Raw genomic sequence first — 24481 nt, 5'->3', positions numbered from 1 at the left:
AGCCACTTGTCAGCTGTGTGACTTTGGGCAAGTCACTTCACTTCTCTGGCCTCAGTTCCCCCATCTGTAAAATGGGGATTAAGACTGTGAGCCCCACGTGGGACAACTTGATCACCTTGTATCCTCCCCAGCGCTTAGAACAGTGCTCTGCACATAGTAAGCGCTTAACAAATACCAACATTATTATGTCTTTTTTATAAGGGGGTGATCTTCTCTTGGGGAAAGGCTTAGATCACTAATTGTCAGCATCCTACTACAGGGAAGCAGTGTGGTCTAGTGTAAAGAGCATGGGCCTGGGAGTCAGAGGACCTGAGTTTTAATCCCTGCTCTACCACTTGGGCAAGTCACTTAATTTTTTAGGTGCCTCAGTTTCCTCATCTGTAAAATGGGGATTAAGACTATGAGCCCTATGAGGGACAGGGACTGTGGCTGGCTGGATTATCTTGTACCTATCCCAGCACTTAGTATAGTGCCCGGGACATAGTAAGTGCTTAACAAATACCATTATTATTATTAGTATTATTAAGTCTATATTTGTAACTTTTGTTTCCTACAGCTCCAATGTGATGGATTTTGCTTTTGCTGCCTCTTCCACCACCATACAACCTCCTGCATCCCACAAAGTCCTAAGGCTGGAAGGGGCAAGGTGGGATATGGGGGAGAGTAGAATGTGAAAGAGAAGGAGGAGAGGAAGGGGAACTCAGGGAAGAACTCCCCTTTTCTAGTGGTGGCAGTGATGGCAGAGGAAGTGCACTTGGAAGGGAATAGGTGAAAGCCTTGGACCTTTTCCCTCAAGATCCTCTTCCCCTCCCCACTACTTTCATCACCACTGTCATGGATTAGGGAAGAGGAGTTGAGGGAGATTCTCTCACCTTCTCTCCTGAGCGCTCTCTCCTCTTCCAAGCTCCCTCACCCCCAGAAGCCACTGCCTGCTCTATCCTCATCCTGTTCTGGTGCAGCCCTGACCTCTGTCTCCTGATTTTACAACCTTCGTGGAGTGGGAAGCATAGGGCATGGGCACAGCCTAGGCACATGGAAGTGGAGGCACTGACAAGGTCTGTTTCATTGGAGCTGTGGAGTTGGGGGGAAATAGAAGTTAATGAATATGGAGTGGTGGTGTGTGGTGGCACCTGACAGTAGGGGGATAGTGTCGGAAGAGGGAAGAGGGCCCAGGAAAAGCTGAAAGCCACAGAAGCCCAAGGAGGGGTTGGGGTGTGGTAAGTCAATGGGAAAGAGGTTGACTACTTAACTTCTGAGGCTACTAGAGGAGCAAAATCTGCTCTTCTGATGGCTAATGTCTTCTCTCTCAACAACTTTATATTTACTGAACCATCTCCTGGAAATATACTTCAGCAACAATTTGGGGGCCAAGACATCCCTTTAACAACTGTTTTTGGATGGAAGAGAATTTCAAACACATACTTGGGACTGTCAACTAGGTGACCTTTTCCTACTGTCCATCTTGAGCTCAATTATTTTTCCTATAGGTGAATGGTGCTAGAATCCATAAAATCAACTTTTTACTCTAGCCTTGACTTTTACAAGACAACCTTTAGCTTCTTGCTCTGAGAGTCTTCACGGAAGCTGGGCAGGATTCAACATCATCAATTAATACAACTTCCTTGGTACACAACCTTCCATTTCCAGCATCTCTGGCCAACCATCATATTTGTTGTTTTCTGGATGGTTCTTTAAGAACTGAAAACATAAAAAAAAAAAATAGAACAATGAAACAAACATACTGATGGCTATGAGCTAACCATCTCTAAGATAGTTCCACAGAGGTAGTTAACAATTGGCATGACCAGATCTTACCAGTGAGTTAGTGTCTGCTTGGGAGACACACCAATTCAGACGTGCTCTGAATTGATTGACCTCTTAATTTATTACTAAGGCAGAACTTAATGGCAAGATCTGGCTGAATATGAATTTTTTTGGATAGACTTTAAAGGCCAATCTTCAACTGGAGGTATAGAGAACTAATAGTGCATCCTGAGAAAAGGCTCCAGCTCTCCAATGTACAATGAGGAAAGTGGAAAATTGGCACTGGCACAATAAATATGGCATAGAAGTGGGGGACTTTGAGATTCAGAGAGGTGGAGATACTTTGTCTATCACTAATAGGGTGGAACTGCCAACATCCTGCTGGACATGGAGAGGCACATAATAATGATAATCATTATTTTGGTATTTGTTAAATGCTTACTATGTGCCAAGCACTGTACTAGGCACTGGGGTAGACACAAGATAATCATGTCCCACATGGAGCTCACAATTTAAGTAGAAGGGAGAACAGTTATTGAGTCTCCATTTTGCAGATGAGGGAACCGAGGACCAGAGAAGCGAAGTGACTAGCCAAAGACCACACAGCAGACAAGTGGTGGATCCAAGGGACCTTCAAGGGAACCCAGGTGCCTTGATTCCCAGGCCCATGCTGTTTCCATTAGGCCACACTGCTTCTCTGCAAACACAAAGCACTCTAATTATTCTGCAGTATGAGTGCTATTGTTTTTCAAATTAAGGCTTACGTTTCTTTAGGTGAAAATAGTCTAGAATTATGTAACTACATTTCACCCTCTGTGAATTGCATCTTCTTGATTTTCCTAAAAGCCATACTGGCTCTTATTTTGAGGTTGCCCCATGCTGTTCACTAATACTTCATAAAAACAAAAAAGCCTCATTACCTTGGAGGGAGAATATCGAAGTTTAAATATCAGTCTAAGCAGAGCCTGAAGTTTGAAACCAGGAATCAACTGAAATGTTTAAGCAGCATCAACTAAAACATCTGCCATCCAAAATTGGTTACCTGCTCAAGGGGAATGTACCTGTTCGAAGGGGCTTTTATCTCTGAGGCCTTTTGCTCCTAAGAAGACCCAGCTGTCTCGGAATCCGAGATCGTTTGCATGAACACTTCCTAAATCAGTAAAAAATTTCCGGGCTTCGGTATTCAGTCTAAAAAGCAATAGAGAACATTTTAGAGTAGGGAAAAGATGAAGAATAGGAAGACTGAAGTGCTTAATTAGTTTGCAAGGGGAAATTCTGACAAGAGAGCTAACAGTTTTACTTACTTAGTTCCTGGATCATCATAAGACGCTATCAGGACTAAGGTGCCATCTGTAATTTCGCTTAAGAATTTCAGCAAAATGTTAATATCTGGTGATGAAAAACAAGTGAATGTGGGGATAATATATACTGTCCATTTAATTCTTCACTCTTTCCAACATTTTCCATCGTGAAACCTATTGCCCATTCATCAAATAACTGCTCTGTATTCCCTCAATATTTTTTCCTTAATAACCCGTTTTTTGGATTTGATGCTGCTTAAAGCTCACCCTGCTGCTCCTCCTTCCTTCACTTGGTTGTATGGGTGGGGGCAGGGGTGGGCTGAAGGAGAAGGAGGAGGCATCTCATTAGTCTGACTTAGATGGTGAGCGAAACCACACTTGACAAACTATTCATCACCCCATGAGCTCTGTATTGTCCATAGTAAATAACATCAATGACAATTATAGCATGTAGTGAATGAGATTCTTGAGAATTGTCCATTTCTCAAGGAAATTTGAACTCCTTTTCATTCAACTTGACTTCCCAACTTTTTAACAGCAGCCAAGGTAATCTCATAGACCATACAGGAACACTACATTTACAATTACCCATTGCCAAGTCACAACTAATGTTATTTTAATGAAATGGTCCCTTAAGTTTAGAAGAAAAAAATAGGCAGTTCCTAAGTATCATCAATTTCTTTAAGTTGTTAGTTGGATAATGAGTTCTGGACCTTGGCCCAAGAGTGCTTTTTGAAAAAATGAGTTGCTACTTCTGTTAATTATTATTTTACTTTAAAAGTAATTTCCCTTTTTGTCTCCTGTGGGCAGGAATCAACTCATTCTCATAATGCTTTTTTATGACTTCCCAATTAGATAAGCTTAAATAAAAGTTCACAATACATCATTTTAAACCTTTTATTCCTATCTGACAAATGATCTCTTTGCTGATTGACTGCCCCTAAAAAGATTACATTAAACTTCCTGAAACTGAGGATCCCTCCCTCATTTGGCTTGTAACTGATAGCATCTGTAACACTTTTACCATTAAGAGAAATGGGTCAATTGTAATTTTTCTGCTGCTCTGGTGGCAAAGAGATTTCCTCCACCACCCCTCCTTAAAAGCTTCCCATTTTCTGTCATGCAGTTTGGGAAGGGGGCAGATAGCTGCCCTGTTTTACTGTTCTCCCAGCAGGCTAAGCTGTTTGCGTCATGCAGTGATGGCATAAGGGACTGGACCAACTGTCAACTTACTGCTTCTCTCTTTAAAATTCCTGGTTCAGAGTGATCTGCTCAAGGTCCTTGGGTTTGGATTGGCCCCAGACTTAGTGGAGATTGCCTGGACCATTCATGCTTATGAGCAGCAGCCCCTGGATGGAGGTCCTGATTGGATCTGGAAGAACCGACTGGCAGTGTGGGGGAACATTCGATTTTGTCTTTTCTCAAGGATGTAGATCATAGTTCCTCAGGCTCAGAGATGCAGCATGTCTGAACCACCCTGGACAGAACCACACTGGCCCTCTAGAATACTGGGAAAAGCCTAATAGGCTTGTGCTCATGCCAGCTTGGCTAGGCCATGTCTGGCTCCAAGCAGCCCCTTTCCTTGCTTGCAAGGAGCCACTCTGAGACAGTTAAAGTGAGGCAGTGGATGGAAGAAGAGGAGTTTCCACATCTCAAATTCCACCATCTCCAAGAAGTTCTCTCAGGATTTTGGAGCCAGTTTGGCTACAGAATCATGGCTCATATACTCCTGGTGGTGGGGAAGAGCTTGCTTCAAGTCCATGTCTTTGGCATAGATTCCCCAAGGGAGCCTAAGGACTCCTTACCATAGGCTCGCTGTCTCTCCCTGATTTACTACTACATCCCAGCCCATAAACTTCATTCCTTTAATTCCAACCTATTCACTGTACCTCGATCTCACCTATCTCACCGCTGACCTCTCGCCCATGTCCTGTCTCTGGCCTGGAACACCCTCCCCCTTTGTATCTGAGAATCACTCTCCCCACCTTCAAAGCCTTATTGAGGGCACATCTCCTCCAAGAGGCCTTCCCTGACTAAGCCCTCATTCCTTTTTTCCCAATCCCTTCTGGGTCACCCTTGTACTTGGGTTTTCACCCTTTTATTCAGCCCTCCCTCAGCGCCACAGCATTTATGTATATTTCCATAATTTATTTATTTATATTAATGTCTGTATCCCCCCTCTAGACTGTAAACTCATTGTGGGCATGGAAGGTGTCTACCAACTCTGTTATATTGTACTCTCCTAAGTGCTAAGTATAGTGCTCTGCCTACAGTAAGTGCTCAATAAATGATTGATTTATTGGACATTCTGGTTCTGTCCATTTCTGTTTAGGTTTGCAAGAAACCAGACTCTTATCTTCTTCTACCAGCAGGGAAAATGGAAGTCAAATATCACCCATCCATCCAATTCTTGTTGCATGTCTGGTACTGAAGTTAATTAATAATAATAATGTTGGTATTTGTTAAGTGCTTACTATGTGCAGAGCACTGTTCTAAGCACTGGTATAGATAGAGAGTAATCAGGTTGCCCCACGGAGGCTCACAGTCTATTGTGATAATAAGATCTTGGGAGCTGACAGGTATGACTGGCCACTTTTTTTCCAAACTGGTTGTTGTAGAAGCAACTACTTCAAAAAGAAGACAAGTTGGGTATTCAATTGGTGTGGCTGGGAACTGCAAATTAAACCAAATGAAGGCCCTATCCCCATTTTATCTAATGTAATCTAATGTCATCTAATGTAATCATTAGAGAGATTACAATCAATTAAGAATCTGTTTGGAGAAAGTCATTGTGTTATCTTCCTCTTCATGGGATGGAACTGTATTTAATAGGATTAATGTTCTGTACCTGTTTTGAAAAACTCTAGTTAAGAACACAAAGCTTTCCAGTCAAAGTTAGTGAATGTAGAGGTACACCCATTGACTCACGGGCAGCAGACCTATTAATAATAATAATAATGTTGGTATTTGTTAAGCGCTTACTATGTGCCGAGCATTGTTCTAAGCGCTGGGGTAGACATAGGGGAATCAGGTTGTCCCACGTGGGGCTCACAGTCTTAATCCCCATTTTACAGATGAAGGAACTGAGGCACAGAGAAGTTAAGTGACTTGCCCACAGTCACACAGCCGACAAGTGGCAGAGCTGGGATTCGAACTCATGAGCCCTGACTCCGAAGCCCATGCTCTTTCCACTGAGCCACGCTGTGTGGCACATTATTTGACCATCTAACAAAGAACTAGGTGGAGAAAGAATGCCTGTTGTGGGCAGGACAAAGCCCTTCCCACATTTTTGGAAGGGAAAGAAATGTGAGGTGGTTCTCAAATCCTCGTGGCTTAGTGGAAAGAGCACAGGTTTGGGAGTCAGAAGACGTCGGTTCTAATCCCGGCTCTTCCACTGGTTTGCTCTATGACCTTGGGCAAGTCACTTAACTTCTCTGTGCCTCAGTTACCTCATCTGTAAAATGGGATTAAAACCATGAGCACTATGTGGGACAACCTCATTACCCTGTATCTACCCCCAGTGCTTAGAACAGTGCTTGGTACATAGTAAGTAGTTAACAAATACCATCCTTATTATTATTAATTTGGAGTCTAAAAGAACTGAGGGTGTAATGTCATACGCCCAGTGTCCCAGATGATAACATTTGGGCCTTGATCAAAGTGGTCTCTATATTCTGATTTATTCTGGGCTTCAGCAATTAAATTCAGTGGGGTAGCCTGGACACTATTGAAAACAGCAAGAGGGCTCATGTGAAAAGGCTGGGAATGCTAAAGTCAGCCAGAAGCGATAGAGCAAGGCTATGGGCTTATTGTGGTACTCTGGCCTTTTGTGGAAATGTACAGGCCTTGAGAAGCAAAGTGGAGACCTGCATGGGTGCTATATTCAATATATGTATTTTTCCCACAGCCAAAGACTACCCAACCCTGCCCTTCTTAACTATGCAAAAAAGTTCATTCACCCAGCCCACCCATAACTTTTCAGCCAATACTCATGGATACCCACAGAAGGTTAATAATGATAATTATGGTACTTGTTAAGCACTTAGTATGTACCAAGCACTGTTCTATGTGCTGGGGCAGATACAAGTTAATCAGGTTGGACACAGTCCCTGTCCCACATGGGGCTCACAGTCTTAATCCCCATTTTACAGATGAGGTAACTGAGGTCCAGAGAAGTTAAGTGGCTTTCCCAAGGTCACACAGCAGCCATTTGGTGGAGCATGGCTTTCCCAAGGTCACACAGCAGCCATTTGGTGGAGCTGGGATTAGAACACAGGTCCTTCTGACTCCCAGGCCCTTGCTCTATCCACTAAGCCATGCTGCTTCTCAGTTGGGCTGAGTAAACTGTACAGCAAACTGCAGAGCAAACTGCAGAGCAATCGTCTACATAGATGGTCATTATACCCTCTTGCCATCCTCCTCCTGAGTCAGAGTGGGGCTGGCCAGGGTCAGGGCTGGTCAGGGAGGGGTTGGGGCATGGGCAGTGGAGTTGGGGGAGAGGAGAAGGTACATGAGAAAAATAGAAAGAAGGGCTGGGGTCGCCTCAAGACAGAGCTGTGGCATGGTCCTGGGCCAATGCTCGCCCCAGGCATCCTGATGGTGGTGGTGGTGACTTGCTCATTCATTCATTCATCATTCATTCATTCATTCATTCATCACAATGCCAGCCAATTTTCACTGCACCTGACCCAAACCCATATCCAGATTGTAAAACCCGATCCATAACTTTGCTATGGGTACCTGTGGGCTTGGTTAGTCAAGTGCTAGTATCCTGATCTCTAGGGAAGAGTGCATTTGGTCTGAGTAAAATGCATTGATAGAAGTAATTTATTAGGATTGCAGACCCCAGTTTTCCATGGAGACTAAATGGATATCATTCTTCTTTTACAGTGGATTGTGAGCACTTCCTCATTTCCAGCTAATACCCACATATAATAATAAAAAAATTGATCTCATCATCACTGAATCTCATTAAAACCAAAAACCAAATATCCAAGCCAGGGCAGGACTATTTCCATCCAGCAGGCCAGCCAACTTCATTGCATGAAGTTTCTGGGGCCTGAAGACATGTAGGGACAGGGTTCAAGTCAGGCAGAAGGTACTATTGCTCCCTATTCTTTCTCTGGAAAATGACAAAAACTGTAATTCACCCTACGATGCATCAGACCAATGCTTAAATGGCCTCTTCAGGAGACCTCTTCTAAGTTGGAACACGTGCTTAGGAGAAGCAGTGCATAATGGATCTAAACACCTGTCATGTTGGGCTTGACTATCTTCCCTGGGGCATATAATATTGTATTAGTTGGGGTGGATGCAATACATTGGCACCAACATGGATTAAAACCCATTAAAGTCTTCATCAGAGCTGGTGATGGGCACTATTTATTTCCTTACTGGTGAGGGGTGTAGTCGTGAGCCTTAGTGTGGCTTTGACACTTGTTTTCAAATGAAACCTCTTGAGTGATGATAGTAAAACTAACTTTGCCTGCAATCAGAATTTGGTCGCAGTTATCCAATTGCCCCCAATCTGAAAGCAAGCTGTGTTCCTGGCTACATGACAGAGTACAATGAGCAGCCAATAGATAATCAATCCACCTCCACAAGTCCAGCACACACCTAACCAGAGAGCCCTGAAACTTCTTTTAGCTCCTGAGCCATTATCTCACCAATATGACGCACTGAGAAGCTGAGAGAGGAAAGAAGAGCCTTATAAAATGTAGTGCTGCTGGAGTCAACCAGAAAGTACACTAATGTGGTATGATCTTATGGTACTCTCCCAAGCTCTTAGTATAGTGCTCTGCAGCACTAAATAAATACGACTGAATGAATGAATGAATGAATGATCTAGGAACCTTAAATTTCCGGTTGAACACTTAACCCTTTGGTCAGAGGCCAGCTAGGCTAGGTATGTGTTAGAGAAGCAGCGTGGCTTAGTGGAAAGAGCATGGGCTTGGGAGTCAGAAGGCGGAGGTTCTAATCCTGGCCCTTCACTTGTCAGCATAGTGTACCAGGCTATGGGCATTTTGAAGAAGAGTTTTGGCTTGAAATATAAATTAGGACCCCAGATCTTCCCACAGGCAAATATAGCACTTAGACCAAAGCCTTCAAGAAGAGTACCACACAGGCACAGAAAAAGTAGACTTTAAAGCCTCATATTGTCTGTTGGACCTGAGAAATTCTTACATCACCATTTGTGTCTGATTGAGAAAGTGCATGCCAGACTCTTCCCGTCTGGTCCTTGATTGGTTAGGGTCCATTTCCAACCAGCCAGAGATCATCGCTGATTGGAGACTCACCTCAGTCTGGCGTGGACAATCCATGACCAATCAGAGAGTGCTCTAGATTAATGGGGGTTGGTCATTAATTTACCAGAGATGGGTTCTGAGAGTTGGGTATGATAAACTGGTAAGGGCAATTGCTGATATCAGCATGCTGACTAGGATGAGGGCTGTTGAGGGTTGGGGGTAGGGGTGGGGGTGCAGATAGTGTAGAGTCAATTAAGGGGCACACATATAAATGCATTTCATGGCAATTATCCCTGTCTGCAAGGACTGAACCAAATGACTTTTAGCCAACTCTGAAAAATTATAACAACAGACTAGTTGCAAAAATGAGGCTGCTTCCATTTGTGCCATTAAGAAACTTGTGGGACTGAGAGACTGGGATTTTTCTTTCATTCCAATGTTGCTTTTCCCCTACAGGCTCTAACAATCTCAACCCCAATCTATTTTACATGAACTGTAATTGGAAAAGTTCAAACAACTAATTAGTCCCACAACAATGGATTCCATTTTAAAATCAAAGATAGCTGCCTTTCATATTCAATCATGATATTACTGATACTTACCTCCTGAATACATATCAAAGATGCCATATCTCAGGAAATGTCCTGTTGAACCTGCATTTAAATAAAAATGGACAGTAATAATGCCTATGAAATACTGAACTTCCAAAGGAACAGTACTAAATATCTGTCTATTAAGGCTACGATGCAGAGGACCACAAATCAAATTGGCCTGTGATGAAAGTTGAGGTTTTCCATTTCAAAAGCCTTTTGAAATGGAAATAAGAATATGTTCTGGATGGCAACTATTCCAAATTCTTCTCAGGCCAAGTGTCTAGCAGTAGCTAGGACTTGGGGCTGGCTCTGGGAGGGGGATTGTAAAGGGAGGGAAAGGTTGGGTAGTGGATAGTGCTTCAGAGCAAATTAGTCTGGTTCAATCTACAGACAACTAGCGTTCAGTTCTCCCTCATGTACAGCAGATGGGAGTGTTGCAGAGGGAATGCCTCCAGTCCTGAAAGAAAAGGAAGTATGAGCCTTATCCATTCAGCCATTTCAGGGCAGCACAGAAATTTTTCAAAGGGGAAGGAAAGATGGTGAGAAGGAATAGCAAAATACTATTTCAAAGCTGAGACCCTGAAAGATGGGGAAAATGAAGTCGATATTTCACTTCAGAGTGAAGGGCTCAAATGGCCATTAGTGTGGGATAATTTGGAGTCATTTCTTAAGGGCTTGGCAACACCCAGAAACACACACTAAACCAGCTGGGCAGACACACACTGAAGCCTAGGGCAAACCCAAGGTCTTATGAAGAAGAAAACCAAGAATCAGCCATTGTACTGAGCTTTTTTTTTCCTTTGTGGTTTCACAATTGTGAGGAAAAAATGCAATATAGTATAACCTGTTACCGTAGTGCTGTTTCTTCCTGAATTTGGCCAGTTATTTCTTTCCAGTTGTGACTGTCCTCACTCGCCTTTTTAGACTGTGAGTACCGTACAGGCCAGGGACCACATCTGATTCAGTGCCCTGGTATCTTTTCCCAATATTTAATAAAGTGATTTGCACAAATGAATGTCAGAAATAATAATATAATAATGATAATGAATTTTCCAAACTTTTGGGACCATTTTAATGTCAATCATTTAGAAAATTCTCCAATGGGAGAATCTTTTAGCCAGTGAAATAAATACTGAACTCATTTTCAGATTAGACTGTAAGTCTGTCAATGGGCAGGGATTGTCTCTGTCTGTTGCCGCATTGTACATTCCAAGCGCTTAGTACAGTGCTCGGCACATAGTAAGCACTCAATAAGTACTATTGAATGAATTTTCTGCAGAAAAAAATCAGAAAATTGCAAATTTGTTTAGCTCCAACTAAAAACTCTGTACTGACCCAATAAAAGGAAGCACAGTAATAAGAAAAGCATTATACTTTTGGTTTAACAAAAGGATTATACTTTTGGTTTAACAAATCTGGGGACTTGTTTCTTTAGTCAGTTCTCAGTCTAACATCCAACATCATCTTGCTAATCCCAAATAGTTACAGGTGGAACCTGGGCACTTGGGTAAATACTTTCTGTACTTTGCTTCCTCTGTCTCACATAGCTTTTTTGACAAAAGGTACTACTCATTTTCTTGCAGGATTTTCATGTTTGGTGAGTGTAATTTTCTTAAATACATATGTAAGTTTGGTTTGAGTAAGCTATCTCGTGGCATCTGACTCCCCATTCTTTGGCAAGGAAAACATGGACCAGGAGAGGATTTATAGTGCAAGAGATATAATAATGTTGGTATTTGTTAAGCGCTTACTATGTGCCGAGCACTGTTCTAAGCGCTGGGGTAGACACAAGGGAATCAGGTTGTCCCACGTGGGGCTCACAGTCTTAATCCCCATTTTACAGATGAGGGAACTGAGGCACCGAGAAGTTAAGTGACTTGCCCAAAGTCACACAGCTGGCAAGTGGCAGAGCTGGGGTTCGAACCCATGACCTCTCACTCCAAAGCCCGTGCTCTTTCCAGTGAGCCACGCTGCTTCTCTATTGTAGAGCAAAGTAAAACACAGATGTTGCCTCATGTCTTTTTACCATAGCCCAGATGGTCCGAGTTGGCAGACTGCAGGATAAACAGTGGCCATTAATACACTGATCCTAAAGGTTGGAAGCATTTCAGTGGTCCATTAACTTTTATTGACTGTGCACTGTACAGGGGACACAGCTGTGGTCCCAAGCCTTCCAACCGTAGCTGACTTTCTTCTCGGTTAGAGACTCAGGATTCTCACAAATTGTTCTTTTCTTGTCCAGTGTTTTTGGATTTGGAACTATTATTGATCTTCATTGTTCACTGAAGCCAGACTGTGTTTCCAAGTGACCTCTATGTCATGGTGTTTATTGTTTCTAAGATCTCTAGTGGAAAAAAAACCCTGGAAACATAAGTTGGCTCTGGTTCATGTGCAGCCAGCAGTACTAATTCTCTGCTTCATTGGTCAGTGCCAAATTTCCTGTGCCAAAGACAAGAGGCTTGGCCCTCCCACTATAGAAAATGGGAATGATAGTAGGGTGGGGGAAGACCATTCCATTCACAAAATAAAGAATAAGTACCAAGACCCTATGATGAAGTAATGAACGTGTTTTGGAGACAATCTGCTATGGCATTTGAAGAGCTTTTTTTAAAAAAATAATAATTATGGGTTGTGGCAGTGGACAGCAAGGCTGTTGATCCATTTCCTTCCAATTTTGATGCTGGAAAAATTATAATTCACTTTTCCCCCCACAGAGAAAAAAGCCTAGGAGTGAGGAAAACTCAGATAACTCACCATTTACCAGTGCAATATTTAGCCCTCTGCCAATGGTATTTTTCACAGCACTCATGAGACTGGGTGAAAGAAACAACACCTCAGTGAGGAATAAAAACAGAACTTTGAGCAACGCTAGTGACTTTAGTGAGCACAAAATGGCATAATATATGAACATCATATAAACAAATGTATTAATTTGGGGCCATCTGTTTTTTCTTGATTGAAGCAGGGAGGGGTTCTCAAATGATTCTCTAATCACATATTTATATTTCCTCAGTATGTTAGAAAATAGGGAAAAAGTGTCATGCTCAATGATAATCACTGTTAAAGGAATTTAGTACTCTTTTCAGCTCATAAATGCCTAGGTTATTTACGACAATTTACCGAGAAAAAACAAAAACTCACTTGTTCAGAATGAGCTGAAGTAGTTTTTATCAATCATATTTATTGAGTGCTTACTGTGTGCAGAGCATTCTACTAAGCACTTTGGAAGAGTACAATATAACAGAGTTGGTAGACATGTTCCCTGTATGGCATTGTCCTACCTATCCCTCCTCATCCCATTCTCCCATGTTACCAAGACATCTGGTATAATAATAACATATTGTTTTTTGGCACATTAATATTCAGGACTGGGTATTGGATTAAATTGGATTAAAGGTGTAGAAAAAAAGACTTCATTAGTACAAATACCTTGTCTTATAAAAGTTCCTGCATAGGGCTTTTTAATGAGGCTAAAAACTGGTTCTATAGTTCCCTGATCCTGATGCCAGGTGGGGTGGGGAGTGGGGGAGGGCAGTCCAATGTATCCTTACTGGTACAAGAGCTCTTTTACCAAACATAAAGGGGGGAGAAGGGGTTCAATATGCATCAATCATGTACATTGAGAACAAGCATGGCCTAGTGGAAAGAGGACAGGCCTGAAAGTCAGAGGACTTTGGTTCTAATCCCGGCTCTGACACTTGATCTGCTGTGTGACCTTGGGCAAGTCACTTAACTTCTCCATCTCAGTTCCCTCATCTGCAAAATGGGAAATCAATGCCTGTTCCCCTTCCTACTTAGACTAAAAGCTCCTTGTGGAACCTGCTTATCTTGTGTCTACTGCAGAGCTTGACACATAGCAAGTGCTCAACAAATACCACAGTTACTATTATTATAATCAACCATGAAATACAGATAAGATTCATAAATAGGTCTTTCTATTTTAGCTATTTCAAGAGTGTGTGTGTGTGTATATATATATATATATATATATATATATATATATATGTGTGTATATATATATATATATGTATATATATATATATACATATATCCACACACACACACTCACACACACCCTCTTTCCCACACTGTGGCACAGTTAAACCTCTGCTCAATTGTGAAATTAAAAAGAAATTCCTCTAAACAAAAACATTATTTATACCAATGCTTTCATCTCACTAGACTTAAAATAATCAGGCAGAACTCATCTGAAAAAATAATGGACCCATACACATGTATCACACATCTGTGGTTTGTAAATGGTCTGCTCTCTTTGTAGGCTTTTATCTTACCTAAGAACTAGTGACAGCATTCCCCTCAAGGAGAGAAGCAAGCCAGGTTTCCCTGTGTCTTCACTAATCTGGTCACAATGAATCAACAGGAAATACAATTTCCAAGGAGAGTACTGGAAAAGTCTCATATTTTGTATGTTCAACTTTCCAAACATTTTGGGAAAGTGGAACATTTTGAAATACTGATATATTGTTAAAATTATGATCAAAACACTTGGAAGCAAAAATAGGTCTTAAAGGAATGCACCTTCATATAGCTAGACTTCTCCACACTGTTATGAATCTAGAGCCTGCTGCTTGGGAACCAGTCAGGCACTTACATCCGATCTTCAAAACACAGAGAGGGCCCAACTACATTGGCTGCTCCACTGACAATTCTGAAGGCAAAAAAGTCTTCTGGACATCTCTTGTGGTTGCCACACTTGGTTCGTAAAGGCTCTGAGGAGAGAAAAGATCAGAGACTATGAATCCCACTGGAGCTCCAAACCAAGATGGCCTCCAGGAGAGGTGGGGCAAAGCAAGGCACCATTCCATGTTCCAAGTCCCCTTGGATGTCAGACTTTCTAAAGGTCTCCACTGTGATGCATGGAGCTACCTTTAAAGTCACAGGAAGTCCAGAACTCTGTGGTTCTCTCTAGAGAGTTAGTAGGCAAGCCAAACTTTGGTTCCAGAAAGTAGAATCGTGATGTGAGGTCACTTGAGACTCAGTTCAACTAGGTGGTTTTCCCCCCAATTACCCTTTCAAATCAAAGGACAAAAGGACTAGTCAACTCCTGACAGAAAAATCCAGGTAAGACCCCAAAAACAGTTGATGATCAGCTGAGATTTTTCATCATTTAAACATCCAATTCTTGTGCCCTGTATCTTTGGAAATGCTGTATTTTGTCGATGAATTTTCTTTTTTAATGAGAGCGTACGAAGAAATTCAAAGAAAAATAGCTCTTTGAATAGTTCATTCCTTGGAGCTGTTTGCGTGCAAGGATGTAACCTGTGGCTTTCAGCCTGGCAGGCTATAATTTATATTAATGTGTGTTTTAAATACTACCTGACAGTTCAGAAGGCACCATTAGGAGGACTGAATAAGCGTAGAATTAGGAAATTTTAAACTGAACAGGAGAAGAAAGTACTGCATTGACAGCCCCCTAACCGGGAGAAAACTATAGTTTGGATCTTTTCCAGCCAGGACTTTCCCAAATACTATTCGCTTTCCAGAAAATCAGTTTAGACCTTCAGCTGAAGCAGTCACTGGAGTCTGCATAAATTCCTTATGGGCAGGGATTATGTCTACCGACTCTGTTATATTGTACTCTCCCAAGTGCTTAGTACAATGTTCTGCACAGAGTGTTACATAAATACCACTGATTGATTGATATGCTCTGAGCTTAGTAGCTCAGTGAACCCCATGAATCCTCAATAAATCTAAATTGATAGAGAGGTTGATGATGAGGACAAGGAGGCTCCAAGAACCACAGCTTGCCTGGGTGGAATGTTCAGACTCTGCCCAAGAACAAGAGGGTGTTGTAGAAACTGAAGATGTGACCAAGAGCGGCAGTGTGAGATGGACAACCCAGATGGATGCAAAACTGTCAGGGAGATTACAGCTTCCTTTTGTAGGGGACTAGTCCCTCCACCATCTTGAAGGAAAGCTCCTCTTTCCAGCAGTCACTGGGAGTCAGTGGAGCAGGAAGAGTCACAGCATCAAAGAGCCACAGTGAGAACATGGGCAAAAATAGTACAGGGTGCTCCAACTGTGAGTACGGTGTGAAATATTTCCAAGATGAACTTGGGTCAGCTTGTTTGGGGGAGGTCATGAGCCTGTTAGCTTGTCTGGGCTGATTGCTTAGGATGAAGATGTTATGAAACATAAATGAGATTTGAAGAGTTTTGAGTTGTTCCAACTCCCAAAGCAGGAAACTGTAACCTCTCTCCCCAGCACCCTGAAAATCCCAAATCTGTTTGAGTTGCATTAGTCTTCATGGACTCAAGGCCAAAAGATTCCATGTGCTTCTAGCGGGGACCTGCCGAAGATCACAAACAGCCTAACAGTATGACTTAGAGGCAGATCAATGGAAAGATTAGGGATTACTGCCTGACAGTAGAGGCTGAGGTGATTCTTGAAGAAGTTCCCCAAGAGCTGAGTTTAAAGCCAAAGAGATAGCAGAGGATTTTTGCTCTGGTCCCCTTTTCAACTGGAGCCAGTGGAAGGGTCTAGATGAAACTTGTTTCTTCAGCTGATATGGAGGAAGTGGATGTGTCAGATATTTTTCTTTTCTTAGCCTTGCTAAGTGGTGTCAGGATGATATCTTGGGAGTGCAAAAAATTAGTCATTTAAAATTAATAATAAATCAGCTATCAAATATTTGACAAGCGATTAGCTTTGAATTTATTAAGCATTCCTAAAAAAATGAAATGAGTGAAAGGGTAGAAGGGCTAATGTAATCAAAAAGGAAATGAGAACATTAGATAGTTCTTGTTTTTGTTAACCAGTTACTATGATATGTCAACCACTGGAGTAGGTACAAGTTAATTAGATCAAATGCAGACCCAGTCCACATGGGGTTCAGAATAAAAGAGGTAGGAAAGCAAACATCTTATCCCATTCATTCAATAGTATTTATTGAGCGCTTATTACATGCAGAGCACTGTACTAAGCGCTTGGAATGAACAAGTCGGCAAAAGATAGAGACAGTCCCTGCCATTTGATGGGCTTACAGTCTAATCGGGGGAGACAGGCAGATAAAAACAATGGCAATAAATAGAGTCAAGGGGAAGAACATCTCGTAAAAACAATGGCAACTAAATAGAATCAAGGCGATGTACATTTCATTAACAAAATAAATAGGGTAATGAAAATATATACAGTTGAGCAGACGAGTACAGTGCTGAGGGGATGGGAAGGAGGGGGGAGCAGAGGGAAATGGGGGGAAAAGAGGGTTAGGCTGTGGAGAGGTGAAGGGGGGGCGGTAGAGGGAGTAGAGGGAAAAGGGGAGCTCAGTCTGGGAAGGCCTCTTGGAGGAGGTGAGTTTTAAGTAGGGTTTTGAAGAGGGGAAGAGAATTAGTTTGGCGGAGGTGAGGAGGGAGGGCATTCCAGGACCATGGGAGGACGTGGCCCAGGGGTTGATGGAGGGATAGGCGAGACCGAGGGATGGTGAGGAGGTGGGTGGCAGAGGAGCGGAGTGTGCGGGGTGGGCAGTAGAAAGAGAGAAGGGAGGAGAGGTAGGAAGGGGCAAGGTGATGTAGAGCCTTGAAGCCTAGAGTGAGGAGTTTTTGTTTGGAGCGGAGGTTGATAGGCAACCACTGGAGGTGTTTAAGAAGGGGAATGACATGCCCAGATCGTTTCTGCAGGAAGATGAGCCGGGCAGTGGAGTGAAGAATAGACTGGAGCAGGGCGAGAGAGGAGATCAGAGAGAAGGCTGACACAGTAGTGTAGCCGGGATATAGCAAGAGCCTGTAGCAGTAAGGTAGCCGTTTGGGTGGAGAGGAAAGAACGAATCTTGGCGATATTGTAAAGGTGAAACCGCCAGGTCTTGGTAACGGAGAGGATGTGTGGGGTGAACGAGAGAGACGAGTCAAGGATGACACCGAGATTGCGGGCCTGAGAGACGGGAAGGATGGTCGTGCCATCCACGGTGATAGGGAAGTCTGGGAGAGGACCGGGCTTGGGAGGGAAGATGAGAAGCTCAGTCTTGCTCATGTTGAGTTTTAGGTGGCGGGCCGACATCCAGGTGGAGACATCCTGGAGGCAGGAGGAGATGCGAGCCTGAAGGGAGGGGGAGAGGACCGGGGCGGAGATGTAGATCTGTGTGTCATCTGCGTAGAGATGGTAGTCAAAGCCATGAGAGCGAATGAGTTCATCAAGGGAGTGAGTGTAAATGGAGAACTGAAGAGGGCCAAGAACTGACCCTTGAGGAACTCCAACAGTTAAAGGATGGGAGGGGGAGAAGGTGCCTGCAAAGGAGACCGAGAATGACCGGCCAGAGAGATAAGAGGAGAACCAGGAGAGGACGGAGTCCGTGAAGCCAAGGTGAGATACGGTGTGGAGAAGGAGGGGATGGTCGACAGTGTCAAAGGCAGCAGAGAGGTCAAGGAGGATTAGAATGGAGTAGGAGCTATTGGATTTGGCAAGAAGGAGGTCATGGGTGACCTTAGAGAGAGCAGTCTCGGTAGAGTGGAGGGGACGGAAGCCAGATTGGAGGGGGTCCAGGAGAGAATGGGAGTTAAGGAATTCTAAGCAGCGATTGTAGACGACTCGTTCTAGGATTTTGGAAAGGAAGGGTAGTAGGGAGATAGGGCGATAACTGGAAGGGGAAGTGGGGTCGAGAGCGGGTTTTTTTAGGATGGGGGAGACGTGGGCATGTTTGAAGGCAGAGAGGAAGGAGCCACTGGAGATTGAGTGGTTAAAAATAGAAGTTAAGGAAGGGAGGAGGCCAGGGGCGATGTTTTTAATAAGGTGAGAGGGAATGGGGTCCGAGGCGCAGGTGGAGGGGGTGGCACTTGCGAGGAGGGAGGAGATCTCCTCTGAGGATACTGCAGGGAAGGATGGGAAAGTAGGGGAGAGGGTTGGTGGGGGGGAGGGGAGAGGCGGAGGGGTGACTTTGGGGAGCTCAGACCTGATTGTGTTGATTTTTGTGATGAAGTAGGTGGCCAGATCATTGGGAGGTGAGAGATGGGGGAGGGGGAGGAACAGGGGGCCTAAGGAGAGAGTTAAAGGTCCGGAACAATTGGCGGGGGTGACGGGCATGGGTGTCGATGAGGGAGGAGAGGTTTTGCCTGGAGGAGGGCAGAGTTAAGGCAGGAAAGGATAAATTTGAAGTGTGTGCGGTCGGCTTGGTGCTTGGACTTTTGCCAGCAGCACTCGGCAGCTCGAGCATAGGAGTGTAGGAGGCAGACAGAGGAGGTGATCCAGGGATGTGGGTTAGTGGAGCGAGAGCGGCGGAGGGAAAGGGGGGCGAGAGAGTTGAGATGAGTGGAGAGGGTGGAGTTGAGAGTGGAAACCTGATCGTCGAGAGTGGGAAGTGAGAACAGGGCGGCAAGGTGAGGAGAGATGCTTTTGGAAAGACATTCATTCATTCAATAGTATTTATTGAGCGCTTACTATGTGCAGAGCACTGTACTAAGCGCTTGGGATGAACAAGTCGGCAACAGATAGAGACAGTCCCTGCCGTTTGACGGGCTTACAGTCTAATCGGGGGAGACGGACAGACAAGAACAACGGCAATAAACAGAGTCAAGGGGAAGAACATCTCGTAAAAACAATGGCAACTAAATAGAATCAAGGCGATGTACAATTCATTAACATTAAACATTAAATAGGGTAACGAAAACATATACAGTTGAGCGGACGAGTACAGTGCTGTGGGGATGGGAAGGGAGAGGTGGAGGAGCAGAGGGAAAAGGGGAAAATGAGGGTTTAGCTGCGGAGAGGTAAAGGGGGGATGGCAGAGGGAGTAGAGGGAGAAGAGGAGCTCAGTCTGGGAACGCCTCTTGGAGGAGGTGAGTTTTAAGTAGGGTTTTGAAGAGGGAAAGAGAATCAGTTTGGCGGAGGTGAGGAGGGAGGGAGAAGTCTGGAGAAGATTGGAAGGGAGAAGTCTGGAAAAGGATAGAGAAGAAGAGATGGAGAGGTGGAGACCCACCTTTCATAGAAGCACCTCCCCTTTAACAACGCAGAGCTCAGTTAATGCCACTTTGGATATACAAGGGTAATCTTGGCTGATTGCTCCCTGGAGGAGAGGGTGTTTACAATGCAGCTCTCCTGGGATGTTTGCATAAATTGTTTGCCAATCTGATTAGCAAACAGCTTCATTTCCACGCCTTCAGAGAAATCCCTCTCCTCAATAATGTTTATTGGAGTTCAATATGTATGCATTTCTCGGGAGTGTTCTTTTTTTTCGGATGGGATCAAGAGAGCGGAGGTCTCTGTGGGGCAGTAGCAAAGATTTGCAGGGGGAGGGAGTGTGAGAGATGAGGCAGGTGAGGAGAAGGATTTCAGAGTTGGTGAGGGAGGAGATAGTGCAGCGGTAGGAGATGATGAGATCGAGGGTGTGACCGAGTCGGTGAGTGGGCGCGGTATGGTGGAGCAGGAGGTCGGCAGAGTCGAGGAGGGATAGCAGGCGGGCGGCAGAGGAGTCATTGGGTACATCCATATGGATGTTGAAGTCTCCGAGGATCTGAGTGGGCAGAGAGAAGGAGAGAAGGAAGGTGAGAAAGGGGTCTAGGTGGTTGAAGAAGTCGGAGGTGGGACCAGGAGGGTGGTAGATGACAGCGACAAGTATCTGGAGGGGGTGGTAGAGGCGAATGATATGGGCTTCGAAGGAGGGGAAGGAGAGGGAGGGGGGAGGAGGGATAGTGCGGAAGCGCCAACGGGGTGAGAGGAGGAAGCCGACGCCTCCTCCCTTACCGGTGAGTCTGGGGGAGTGGGAGAAGGAGAGGCCTCCGGTGGAGAGAGCAGTGGCGGAGACCGTGTCTTCGGGAGTGAGCCACGTTTCTGAAAGGGCGAGGAGGAGGAGAGAGCGGGAAAGGAAAAGGTCATGGACGAAAGGTAGTTCACCTGTAATGGAGTGGGGGTTCCAGAGGCCACACTTGAAAGTAGCTGTGGGTGCAAGGGGGGGAGGGGGGGAGAGCGGGGGGAGGGGAGGGTTTGGATGGGAAGGAGGTGGCGGGGCCCTGGACGGGGAGAGGGGGATGAGGGGTAGCAGTGGGACAGGAGGACTGGGATGGGGCGTGGGTGGGGAAGAGAGAAGGGGGGAGGGGGTGAGGAGGGGGTTTGGTGGGGGGGAGGGTAGGGGGAGGGGGAAGAGGGGTAGTGCTGGTAAAGTGGGGTTCTAGGGCGGGGGGGGGAGGCAGAGGAGAGAGCGGGAAAGAGCTGAGCGAGAGAGGGGAATGGGAAGGGGAGGATAGGAAGGGGCGGGCGGGAGGAGGGGGGAAGGCGGGACATGGTGAGGCCAGAGAGGTGGGTGGCAGCACTGACAACAATAAATAGTAACAAACAAAATCGGTAATATAGCAACATGATACAGTATGATACAATACAGTAGTGTTAGTAAGCGGGCGATGACCAGGGTCGGGGGTAGGCTTGATTAAGGGACGACCTGATCAAACTCAAAGTCAGGCGGCTGGTGAGGCCAGAGAGGTGGGTGGCAGCACTGACGACAATAAACAATCCCCATTTTACAGATGAGGATCTTGAGAAAAAGAGCAGTTAAGTGACTTCCCCAAGGTCACCAAGCAGGCTAGTGCCAGAACTGGGGTTACAATCAATCAATCAATCAACCAATGGTGTTTACTGAGTGCTTATTGAGTGCAGGGCACTGTACTAAGTGCTTGGGAAAGTACAACAGAGTTGGTAGACACGCTCCCTGCCCACAACGAGTTTACAGTATAGAGGAGGAGACAGACATTAATATAAAAAATTTAGGGATATAAACATAAATGCTTTGGGTCTGAGGGTGGGGTGAATACATTAGTATAAATAAACAACTTATGGAGATGTACATAAATGTTGTGGGGCTGAAGGTAGGGTGAATATCAAATGCCCAAAGGTTACAGACCCACGTGCATAGGTGATACAAAAGGGAGAAGGAGTTGGGAAAAAAAGGGTTAATTTCAGAAGGCACATCTCCTTGGTGTCCTTGGTGTCCCAAGGCTCCTGACACCAAGTCTCATGCTCTTTCCTCATGAAAGTGTTATAACAATTATTACCTTTTAGAGTTCTCATCAAGCGCCTATGGTTTAAGCATTAAGACATGATGCACTGGGTACTAAACACACTGGATCTAAATAATTGCTTTTAAAGACTATTGAGGTTTCCTTGTTAACACGAGAAGCAGCGTGGCGTAGTGGATAGAGCACGGGCCTGGGAATCAGAAAGCCCTGGGTACTAATCCCAGGTCCACCACTTTTCTGCTGAGTGACCTTCGGCAAGTCACTTCGTTTCTCTGTTCCTCAGTTACCCATCTGTAAAATGGGCATTAAGACTGTGAGCCCGATGTGGGCCATGGACTGTGTCCAACCTGATTAGCTTGTATCTACCCAGTGCTTAGTAAAGTGCCTAGCACATAGTAAGCACTTAACAAATACTATAAAAAACCCCAAAACAAGAATCTGGCTTATTGGGCTTTTGTTTTCGATTACATGGTTTTATTAGAAAATTTAGGGAGAAGTGGTGGTGACACCAGATTTACCTCTACCGTGATTGGGTCTAGACTGCAGAGAGTGAAATAAAATGATGACTATTAGTAGGGCAACCCTCCATGTAGATTGCCAATCTCGAGCAATTTCAGATGAATTTTTTGACTTGATTTATCTAGGTGACTGTGTATATAAATCAAATGAATAGGATAATTGTCAAAACTCTTTATTTCACTTTGTATATGTATACCTAGATCAAGAGGACAACAAATACAGCCAAGGAGGAGTTTGCCAAATGCATAGCCAAGAATGATAAATAACCTTGACACTTCAAACTCTGAAGGTTTTCTGGAGCTGTACCTCACCTTCTCTTGTGGTTACAAAATCATTCCCAGGACTTTAATGGAAAAAAGAGAAGATACCACAGTCCACTCCCAACATATCAATTTAAACCACAGTTTCTCTGCTTTTGCCCAGCAAAGTAAGATACCAGATCTGAGATGCTGACAGAGTTAAATCTGATTCTTATCTGTTGCTCAGAGCAGTCCATTTGGTAAAATCAAGGAACACTTTGAGTAAGAGTTTCCTAAGGAGTTCCAGCATTCTGATATTCAAGTAATTCTGATTACACCATTTGTAAATACTTTTACATCTGTCTCTTCCATTAGATCATAAGCTTCTTTTGGGCAGGTAATGTATTTCATGCTTCTGTTGTACTTTCCCAAGTGCTTAGTAGGGTGCATTGGAACCAGTAAGTACTCAATGAATACTTTTACTACTATTACTACTGCTACGACTACTAGTGGAAGCCACATGATGCAGTGCATAGAGCACAGGCCTGGGAGTCAGAAGGTCATGAGTTCTAATCCCGGCTCTGCCACTTGCCTGCTGTGTGACCTTGGGCAAGTCACTTAACTTCTCTGGGCCTCAGTTACCTCATCTGGAAAATGGGAATTGAGACTGTGAGCCCCATGTGGAACAGGGACTGAGTCCAACCCGATTTGATTGTATGCACCCCAGAGCTTAGTATACCACCTGGCACATAGTAAGTGCTTAACAAATGCCATAATTATTATTTATTACTATTTCTACTACAACTACTACATTTTGCTACAGGCTTACATAGAAGTTGAAGAAGTCCCACAAAGAGTTATTTTGGTTTAATGAGATCCAGTGAGAAATTGCCCCTTCTTACATGTTTAAATTGCTCTGGAGCTTTTGGGTAGCCTCGAGTCTTGGCCCATCTCTCATTGCTGTACTATCTTTTGGGGTGGAAGTAGAGGGATGTTCAGGTTAGGGTAAACTGTGTATTAAAGGATTTTTTTCTTTTAGTAAAATGGACAGCCTATAAGAGTAATTCTTTCTACACTCTGATTTTTATACTTTTGTGACCAAATGCCATCTTGAATGTCCATATACTCTTAGCTTGGAAATAATAATAATGTTGGTATTTGTTAAGCGCTTACTATGTGCCGAGCACTGTTCTAAGTACTGGGGTAGACACAGGGGAATCAGGTTGTCCCACGAGGGGCTCACAGTCTTAATCCCCATTTTACAGATGAGGTAACTGAGGCACCGAGAAGTTAAGTGACTCGCCCAAAGTCACACAGCTGACAAGTGTCTGAGTCGGGATTTGAACCCATGACCTCTGACTCCAAAGCCCGTGCTCTTTCCACTGAGCCATGCTGCTTCTCTAGTCTCATCCAAAATTGGGTTTCTCTCTTGTTTCCTAAATGTGGTGTGACTCAAAAGAGGGGAACAGAGGGACAGGGATTCTGAGAGTGTAGCCATACCCTGGATCTTTTCTCCTTTCCCTGAACTGTTCTTCTGCTAGGGTACAGGCTCTTTGCCCTATGCAGGTGGTTCCAGACTAATTCTCAGCTCTAGGTGTAATTTTATTCTTCCTTGAAAACCCCTCCTCACCATTTCAGATTGTAAAGCTGGCCCACTGTGGGTTGGAGTTGGGGAATTCTGGATGTGAGAGGGTGGGGTAGCCAAGGGCCATTCCCATCACTATTGGTGGAGTGATGAGAAAAAGCCTCTGATAAGACTGGAGGTAGGAGTTGCTGGAAACTGACTTTGCTTTAGTCCCCAATCCCTTGATCCTGCAGGAGAGCCAAGAAATGGGGAGAAGGGGGCAAGAGAAGGGGCTATATGAG

The 24481-nt window shown here is 44.3% G+C and overlaps 1 protein-coding gene across 1 annotated transcript in view; it reads right to left on the bottom strand.

Annotated features, from left to right (window-relative positions):
* Positions 1-1498: 1498 nt before the first annotated feature.
* Positions 1499-24481, bottom strand: part of FAM3D (FAM3 metabolism regulating signaling molecule D) — a 54074-nt gene continuing 31091 nt past the window's right edge. The window contains exons 5-10 of the mRNA XM_029049807.2: positions 14516-14633; positions 12658-12716; positions 9913-9963; positions 3069-3153; positions 2826-2952; positions 1499-1698 (exon numbers count right to left, since the gene is read on the bottom strand). Of these exons, the coding sequence (XP_028905640.1) occupies positions 1609-1698; positions 2826-2952; positions 3069-3153; positions 9913-9963; positions 12658-12716; positions 14516-14633 (530 nt within the window). The 3' untranslated portion in view covers positions 1499-1608. The remainder of the gene's footprint in view (positions 1699-2825; positions 2953-3068; positions 3154-9912; positions 9964-12657; positions 12717-14515; positions 14634-24481) is intronic.

Source organism: Ornithorhynchus anatinus, chromosome X1 (assembly GCF_004115215.2).
Source record: "Ornithorhynchus anatinus isolate Pmale09 chromosome X1, mOrnAna1.pri.v4, whole genome shotgun sequence".
Classification (NCBI taxonomy): Eukaryota; Metazoa; Chordata; class Mammalia; order Monotremata; family Ornithorhynchidae; genus Ornithorhynchus; species Ornithorhynchus anatinus.
This window is presented reverse-complemented; position numbering and strand designations above follow the sequence as displayed.